Raw genomic sequence first — 9547 nt, forward strand, 5'->3', positions numbered from 1 at the left:
GGTGATGAACTTAATGAATAGTTCATCTTTGTAGCATTGTTCTTATTCATCTATGTTTGAGTGATTCATCTGGTTCTAGGTTGAGGTATGATCTAGTACGAAATATTAGAATGTGGCATTAAGTAATCCTCTAGTATTTACTGTCTTCGTGTTGTACGTAATGCTATGCTGGGAGACGTCCTTTCATATGATCCCAGTGTCGATACCTCGATAGGCAGGTATCAATAGCGCTTCACAACAACAAGACGAGAGGCGTCGTGTGGGTAAGTGAACATGTGCGGAGTGTAAAACAAATTGATTGGTCGTACCCACGGTCATGGGTGGTTGTTCAGAATGCTTCTCCCGATAATCCAGCTTTGACTACCATTGATGTTAGACGAATTTACTATGCTTGTGTTCCATATATCATGTGAAGGGGTAATTTCACTGGATGTAGGTTGTTAGTCACATGCTTAGGTTGTGGATGAGCATGACGACAGACTGCTTGTGTAACTTGTACAATGATAGAGAGAGAAGGATTGGCGAAATACAATGTATGTTGTATTGAGCCTTTCGGGTGGTTTATATAGAGTACATGCTTGGAAGACAAGAAGTTCCTCCTAAAGATAAGAAAGAAGATGATTACAAATCATATGCTACCAAATATAGAGATATGCCTAGATACTTTAACATATCTTACAACCATATGTATGTTTTGACATTCTAAAGGGATAAGTCCTTAGCTATTCATGTATGCTTCATCACGTTTGTGGAAACCCTATAGTTTATTTTATTCATGTTTTGCGTTGCATTTTGTGCAGCTTCCAGCTATGCAAATTGTACAAATATGTAACCGAATTCATCAGTTTGTAATAAAATAATGTATGTGTTCTTGGTATTAAATTATTATTGCGTGCTAGTTACAATTCAAGGATGAATTGGCACCATGGGAGAGGAGTATGTAGTAGGGAACACTCGCTGCATATGTAGTAGGGAACACTCGCTGCATAGTCTGTTCCATCAGTTTATGAGAAATAAAGACATTGATATAGCATATGCTACAAGATGTGAATGTGTAACTTTTCATGCAAATGCATGCCCATTTGAGAATTTAAAAGTTGTGTTGTATGCACCCAAAGTTGTTTCTGTGTGCAGGACCAGATAGATTTTACAGGTTTTCATGCTACGCTGGTGATATTTTTCCATAATTCCCGAGAACCTGTGCCTCCAAACGAGGTGAACATGCTCTACAAAGAGTAACCAAAGACATTTTCTCTCACCACCAATCTTCCACAGAAGTTCAAAAGCCAACGTGAGCAAAACCTAGTCAAATTTGCACCCAGCCCCCAGTTTCAGTCTGCGAATTTGGCAACCAAATTTGCTGACAACGGGACTTCAACTTGAAACAGACAGGTCCAGAACTTCATCAGCTAAATGTAGCCAAAAACACAAGTACTGGAATTTGGGAGGTAAAATAATAAATAAGGAAACAGAAGAAAATTACCCTTCAAAGCCCACAGCATGACCTTCAGCGAGAAGCTAACCCCTTGTTATTCTATGAACCAGATCACAGATCTACAAAGACGGACAGGCGCGAATGTATGCAATGCTGCAAATTCAATTGGTCAACTGAAGAAAACAACATTGGATAAGATACAAGTACACTTATTTACATGACATACAAAGTTCTCTTTCCCAGATTTTCTGGATCAATTTGATTGCAAATTTTGCAACCAACATTGTATACAACGGGTTGTGGTAGTGACTAAGGATCTGGTTTGCCCACTATATCCTCATCGCCGGAGTCATCTTCGTCTTCGCTAAGCTCCTCTTCATCACTGGACTTGTCTTCTGGGGTTATGCCAGCATCCTCTGGTTTCGCATATTTTTCACAAAATTCTGCATAAACAAGAGAAAGCAACTAAATAATAGATCGGGAAACACAACAGTGCACATGTGTATTTGAGCAACCAAAAGAAGTACTACTAGAATATGCATATTGAAATGAAATAAAAAGGCAAGAGTAAGAAAATGTTGTCAGTATCCCATATTGGCACGTCCCTACTTTAAAAGATATGCCAAAAAAATGTATATGATCTAATACTTCTCCAGGACATTGAAAACCCGGTCAAAAACAAAGACTGAAAAAATAGAAGTACTAAGAAGAGAAAATCATCCCCTCTACGCATGCACATACTCCTGGTTTGACAGGCAGCTTTGTTTCACCACCCAATCAATCAGAAATTTCATGAATCATCATTGGTTTAAGTAGCAAGTAGCTGATATGATTAGTTTAGGTGGGTAATCATACTTCCACCTGCCCTTTTTGCAGTGCACAGAAAAGCACTAGGACTCTAGGAGGGAAGCAGAAGAGCACCTAACTCTACTAGGACAGAAGCAGGAGGGTGCCTACCCCGTCTAGGCGAAATGCCCAGCAGACAACAGTGCAAATTTCAACACAAAGTTGTTGTAAAATAAAATATCATAAGTTTGGCACCTAGAGTTGAGGGATACCTTAAATTCCACAAGAGCAAACATTCATAATGCATTTTTGACTATCTCAACATTCTTCGCATCAAACAATTTTAATTATGTTGATGCAACTAAACAAGTACATGAATGTTTACTCGCCTCCTAGGTGGCTCTAGTGCATAGCCTGCCGACTATGGCAATATCAACGCGGCAAGGGGCTGCCAAGTGCCTACATGGATGGTAGCCTAGGCCACCTTGTACAACATTGCATCTCAGTTTATGTTCAAATTCCTTCGCAATTACTCCCTCCGTCCCAAAATTGCGTGACTAGATACATCCGTATTTAGACAAATCTAAGACAAGAATTTTGGGACGGATGTACTACAAAATTAGTTCAAACTTCAAACTATGGCACAGGACAAACAAATAACTAAAGGTGTGTATAATATTGAGGATGGCAAATAAGATTCGAGCATCCTTTGACTACAATTCTAAGCACAGCATGAGGCATCTTGTAATGGGGTTTTGGCCCTCGTAAAAAAGGGGGGGGGGGGAATTAGCATGTGTTACTACTTACTAGTAATTATTCAATTAACTTCATTTTGTGTATGTGACTAGGTTACAACCGGAAGAACATCAGTATTGGCAACCCTAGGATGAAAGAACTAACCAATCCAAATTAGATCCTTAACATGTTCACGAAACAGCAAAGAACCAGATCTGACAAGATCCATCTGAGACAAGGGGAAATGCCTCAACATCAACCAGGAAAGGACTAGAAAGCACTAGAATAATAAAAGCTCTAAAGTGGCAAACTGGCGATTCCCTCAATAACAGAGTTGTAGAAGACACAAGTTACGGTGTTACAGTATGGTTGTTGATACAGCTGCAAAATGAGTTTAAGAACTATGCCCAAGCATTTTATCCACAAAATAGAACAGCTAGGATGGAGTGCGCTCAGTTGTATTGATATTTTTATAATAGTTGAACCAAAGGCTTGTTCATATGTTTTTGTTTACACAACATAACAGAACAAGCGTACCAAGGAAGACTGTACGATCAACATACTCATAGTTGGCTGCCTTAGATTGCATGCCATATCAACAAAGACAACAAAATAACTAAAATGTGTCTGCAATCTTGCAAGGTTGCATGCGTACGAAAGGCATAGATCAGTAGCGAAATGCTGTGAGCAAGAATTAAATAATGAGACTCTAGAGTCGATATCAAGAACAATTAGTGGATAATGTTGAACCAAATCACCTTTCACTTTTTGTTCATAAGCAGGGCGATCTCGCATCATAAGTGCAGCAGCCTCTCCATTTAATGGATCAGACGGATTTGGGTACAACAGAAGTTGTGGAAGGAAGACTTCGAACACATTTACTAGATCTACAACAATCCCAAATAAAAATAAGATGAGATAGAGAACCTATAATCAGGGAGTGCTCGTACAAATTGTAAGCAGCAAGTGCTCACCAAACATTGGGCTCCATGTCTGGTTGATAACATCTAAACATACGGAACCAGACCTACATTTTGCAGGCAAACAAAAAGTAGGTTAGACCAGTGCGAATTTTGTTGCTTATGCTAACCAAAAGAATTTGATGGTAAAAATGCTCACATTTCATCCACATTCGGGTGATAAATCTTATTAATGAAACCAATTGACGGAGATTTGTAAGGATATGCATCAGGCAGTTCTACTCTAACCTTCCAGACACCACCTTGATAAATACCTATCAAATTTAGAACACATCCACAATTGATTAGAAATATAGCCGCTCTTCCCATACAACAGAAAAGATATACTGTACTTAAATTCACCAAATCGCGAAGATGCTCCAGGGGAAATGAACAAGCGAGCAATTCATCTGCAAACGTAACCTAAATCTTGAGCTAAACCACTTGTAAATGATAACGAATGTCATACGATCAACAGGGGGGTTCACAATTTCCGCCAGAGTTGCTTTGCACTACATCTAGATCAGAAATCGGGAACATAAACGCGGATCATGAGCCCAAGAAACAGGACAGAAACCGGATTTTGCGCGAGGATCATACTTTCAGTAGGCCCTCGGAATTCCACGAAGAATTCTTGCATCCCATCGTTCACCATCTCCACCTTATAGTCGCTCATCATCCTGCAACAACCAAGAACCGCCCCCCCCCCCCCCCCCCCCCCCCCCCCAAGAAAATCCAGATTAAAACCGAGCCTCCAAGGAAGGAATCAATCGCTTGTACCCACAAAAGAAAAACATTTCCAAGATCCTCACAGCTTCATGAGGTCCATCTCGCGGCGCTTGCTTGGGGAGGACATCTTGGGGGCAAAAAAGATGAAATCTTCCCTTCCTCCTCCGGAGACGCGTTTCCTGGGCGTGGGGATAAGGGAGGGGGCAGAGAAAAGAAAAGGAGAAAGAGATTGAGCTGCTTGTGACGGTGCGTGCGTCGTCCTCCTCCCAGCACCTGCGCCAGATTTATTTATTTTTATTGCTGCCGCAGAGAGAGAAGCGGGGAACAGGGAGGCGAGACAAGCACAGCAGAGGGGAAGAAAAGGGACAAAGCTGTACTTCTCTCCTTTTCTTACAATCAAACCCTCCTCTTTATTTACTTGTAATCATAGCTACACAATATATAGCAAAAGTGAAACAAGTTCACTAGGAGCATCTTCAATTCATTCACCAAGAAAAGAAGCTTTCATATAACAATGTATAAAAGATGAAACAACAAAATCACAAGCCAAATGATAGCAATCCATAAAATTAGCAGTCGAGTGACGGCCAGTTGCCATGGTCTCTATAACTTCAAGATATTAGAGTTGGCAATTATCTTCTTGCAGCTCACTGAAAAGGATATAGAGAGTCGAAAAGCGAAGGGTCGTTGCTTCGGCCCCAATGCATTAGAGCCCCACTCGATCCTCTTGCACCTGTTTTCTTTCTGTATAACTACACCAAGGGACCCTTAACAAGTCCCCTCGGAGGCGGACACCATCTATCACATTTCACTACATCCTTTGGAGTACAAACGGTCGTAAAGTTTACTGCAAGGGCACAGACTGATGAAGGTATGCTCATGGCATCCTGTGGTGATTTATCATGCACTAATTTCCTCCTTTGCCACCACAAATACAAATCACAAATTGCCTTAAGTTTATGAAAGCACAAGTGCTCCCAGGGTGATTTTGGTAATTAATGTCAACATATCTCTTGTTGGACTAATATTTCCATCTAGTATATTTCAGAAAGTACAACAAAGATGTGGCATGGACAAGAGGATGTGGAACCCCTTCAAGATGCTAAGGACAAAAGATTGGCAAAAGCTCAAGACTCTTCATTTCTATTTTAGTGATCCAAGATCACATTGAGTCCATAGGAAAAGCCAATACTATTAAAAGGGGATGAGGTGTTGCTTAATGATCTACTTGCTCAAAGTGCTTAGTGATATGCTCCAAAGCCCTCAACCACTTTCTCAATTCCAAATATGTTCAAAACCTAAAGTCAAACTCGGCCCCGCCGATTTGATTCACCCGACGCCACCGAGTTCACTTGACATAGCCACTGCTAGAAACCCTAATCAATTCGGTCTCACCGATGGGATCTCGGTCTCACCGAGATGGCCTTGCAAACTCTGTTGCCTATTGTAATTATCTCGGCCTCACCGAGATATGCAATCGGTCCCCCCGAGTCTGCTTGACAAACTCTCTGTTTGCTTATTACTGAAATCGGTCTCACCGAGTTTATGTAATCGGTTAAACCAAGATGAGGTTTTGTCCTAACCCTAGCACATCGGTCCCACCGAGTTGATTATGTCGGTCCTACCGAGAATCCTAACGTTCACATTTTGAACTGAATCGGTCTCACCGAGAATCCCAATGTTCACATTTTGAACTGAATCGGTCTCACCGAGTTCACCTATTCGGTCTGACCGAGTTGGGTCAAATGTGTGTAACGGTTAGATTTTGTGTGGAGGCTATATATACCCCTCCACCCCCTTCTCTATTCAAGAGAGAGCCATCAGAACGTGCCTATACTTCCACTACTCATTTTTTGAGAGAGAACTACCTACTCATGTGTTGAGACCAAGACATTCCAATCCAACCACAAGAATCTTGATCTCCAGCCTTCCCCAAGTTGCTTTCCACTCAAATTATCTTTCCACCATAGCCAAATTTGTGAGAGAGAGTTGAGTGTTGGGGAGACTATCATTTGAAGCACAAGAGCAAGGAGTTCATCATCATCACACCATCTATTACCTTTTGGAGAGTGGTGTCTCCTAGATTGGTTAGGTGTCACTTGGGAGCCTTAATCAAGATTTGGAGTTGAACCAAGGAGTTTGTAAGGGCAAGGAGATCGCCTACTTCATGAAGATCTACCCAAGTGAGACAAGTCCTTCGTGGATGATGGCCATGGTGGGATAGACAAGGTTGCTTCTTCATGGGTGGAGCCCTCCGTCGACTCGCGCAACTATTACCCTTCGTGGGTTGAAGTTTCCATCAACGTGGATGTACGATAGCACCACCTATCGGAACCACGCCAAAAATCTACGTGTCTACATTGCGTTTGCCTTTCCAAACCCCTCCCTTTACCTTCATATGCAATGTTTTACATTCCGCTCCTATACTCTTAGAATTGCATGTGTAGGTTGATTGCTTGACTTGTGCTAAGTTGCTAAAATCTGCCAAGACTTAAAGTTGGGAAAATGCTAGATTTTTATTTGGTAAAGTAGTCTAATCACCCCCCTCTAGACCTACTTTCGATCTTACAAGTGGTATCCGAGCATTGGTCTCCGTTGCTTTGGTTTAATCACCATTGGAGGAAGATGGATAAGTCTACGATGGGGAGTTTTAGATGCCTATGCTTGATGGAGAGTTCTTTAATGCTTGGAAAAATGAGATGCTTGAGATTTTCACTGAATATCACTTGAACAAGTACATTACTAGCCCTTGTGCGCCCCTTCTTGATCCCTTGCATCCTACCCCCGATGAGTCTCTTGGCATGATCTGCAATATTAGAACTATCAATCTTATCATTAGAGGATTGCCTAGAAATTTGATTGTGTGCTTGCCTACTCTTGAATGTGCTTACACCATATGGAGATTTCTTGAGGAACAGTGAAAGTGCAACTAATCCCTGTGTGGTTTTGGTAATTATTAATAACATGTAGCTCATTGAACTAATATCCATTCAAGATAATCTTTTCAGAAAGTTCAATGATTGGCATGACATGGACTAAAGATGTGGACCCCTCAAAATGCTAAGGACACATATTGGCAAAAGCTCAAGACTCTACATTTTCATTTTAGTGGTCCAAGATCACATTGAGTCCATAGGAAAAGCCAATACTATTAAAAGGGGATGAGGTGTTGGTTAATGGCTTGCTTGCTCAAAATGCTTAGTGATATGCTCCAAAAGCTCTCAATCACTTTCTCAATTCCACACATGTCCTAAACCAAAAGTCAAACTCGGCCCCATCGATTTGATCTATCCGGCAGCACCGAGTTCATTTGACATAGCCATAGCCAGAAACCATAATCAGTTCGGTCTCACCGATAGGGATCTCGGTCTCACCGAGATGGGATTGCAAACTCTTTGTTTCCCTTCGTAATGTTTCGGTCTAACCGAGATGAGCGATCGGTCCCACCGAATTTGTGATAATCCCCAAGTGCAGGGAATCGTCGTAGCAATTTCCAAAGGTGGAAGTGATAAGTATGGAGTGTCGAACCCACAAGGAGCTAAAGGTAAGATCAATATTCTCTCAAGCCCTATCTGCCACTGATATGACTCTACGTACACCGAACATTTGCTTCCAACTAGAAACGAGAAATAAAACTACGTTGTGGGTATGAAGTGGATAATTTTGCATGATATCGGAGAGCTAAAATATGAAAGTAGGTGTTGTTATCATAAAGTTAGAATATATTACTAAGTATTATAAATAGCGAGTGTGGAATAATGGTGGACTGGTGTGCGGAATTGTCCTAGGCAATTATTAACAAGACCGGTAATCACTATTGCAGTTTCACATGAGGGAGAGGCATAAGCTAACATACTTTCTCTACTTGGATCATATGCACTTATGATTGGAACTCTAGCAAGCATCCGCAACTACTAAAGATCATTAAGGTAAAATCCAACCATAACATTAAAGCATCAAGTCCTCTTTATTCCTATAAGCAACAACCCCCTTACTCGGGTTTGTGTTTCAGTCACTCACCAACCCACTATAAGCGAATCATGAACGTATTGCAACACCCTACAGCGGGAATCCCTCACGCTTGCGCGACACGGAGGGCACCATAGGACAGCACCAAAGTAAAACATACAACTCATACCAATCTAGATCATCAATCAACCAAAAGACAAAGGATATCTACTCAAAATATCATAGGATGGCAACACATCATGGGATCATAATATGTGGCATAAAGCACCGTGTTCAAGTAGGGATTACAGCGGGGTGCGGGAGAGGTGGACCGCGTAAAAGAGATGAGGATGGTGATGATGATGGTGATGTTGATGAAGACGATCACCGCGGCGATGATTCCCCTCCCGATGGCACTCCGGTGCCACCAAGAGAGAGGATGAGAGGTTCTCCCCCTTGTGCTTCCTCCTCCATGGCCTCCCCCCTGGATGGAGAGAGGTTCTCCCTCTGGTCCTTGGCCTTCATGACGATAATGGACTCTCCGGGATCCTCCTCCGTGCCCTCCGGTGATGATGGCCCCCTCCGGCAGGGTGCCAGAGAGGGCGTGGATTGGTTTTTGGTGGCTACGGAGGCTTCTGGCGGCGGAACTCCCAATCTAGGTTTCTTTATGGAAGTTTTGGGTTATATAAGAGGTGTTGGAGTCGGGAACAAGGCGGGAGGGTCTTCGGGCTGCCCACGAGGCAGGGGGTGCGCCCAGGGGGGTGGGTGCGCCCCCCACCCTCGTGGGCAGCCCGAGACTCTTCTGGCCCAGTTCTTTTACTTCCTGGCCTTCTTCTGGTCCAAAAATAAGCTCCGTCAAGTTTCAGGTCAATTGGACTTCGTTTGGTTTTCCTTTTCTGCGATACTAAAAAACAACGAAAAACAGAAACTAGCACTGGGCTCTAGGTTAATAGGT

At 42.3% G+C, this 9547-nt stretch overlaps 1 protein-coding gene across 2 annotated transcripts; it reads right to left on the reverse strand.

The window, feature by feature from the left end:
• Positions 1-1577: 1577 nt before the first annotated feature.
• On the reverse strand, positions 1578-4995 carry LOC125556192 (ubiquitin-conjugating enzyme E2-23 kDa). 2 transcript variants are annotated; one of them, XM_048718977.2, is made up of 6 exons: positions 4728-4995; positions 4516-4595; positions 4076-4325; positions 3931-3983; positions 3715-3843; positions 1578-1878 (listed from the first exon to the last, which is right to left on the reverse strand). In XM_048718977.2, exons 1-6 carry the CDS (start codon positions 4769-4771, stop codon positions 1745-1747), a joined length of 690 nt encoding a protein of 229 aa, XP_048574934.1. In that variant the 5' UTR covers positions 4772-4995; the 3' UTR covers positions 1578-1744. The 2 variants fall into 2 exon arrangements, with proteins under 2 accessions (XP_048574934.1, XP_048574940.1); XM_048718983.2 differs by having other exon boundaries at positions 4076-4190; positions 4728-4994.
• Positions 4996-9547: the final 4552 nt, after the last annotated feature.

Source organism: Triticum urartu, chromosome 1A, assembly GCF_056163025.1.
Source record: "Triticum urartu cultivar PI428250 chromosome 1A, HENAU_Tu73, whole genome shotgun sequence".
Lineage (NCBI taxonomy): Eukaryota > Viridiplantae > Streptophyta > Magnoliopsida > Poales > Poaceae > Triticum > Triticum urartu.

Excerpts from the sequence above, each read along its gene's own strand:
- LOC125556192 (XM_048718977.2), bottom strand. The coding sequence starts at position 4,771 with ATGTCCTCCCCAAGCAAGCGCCGCGAGATGGACCTCATGAAGCT. Across the intron at positions 4,596-4,727 it reads GAGATGGACCTCATGAAGCT|GATGATGAGCGACTATAAGG; the intron begins GTGAGGATCTTG and ends TGGTTGTTGCAG. Across the intron at positions 1,879-3,714 it reads TTATGAACAAAAAGTGAAAG|AATTTTGTGAAAAATATGCG; the intron begins GTGATTTGGTTC and ends TTGTTTATGCAG.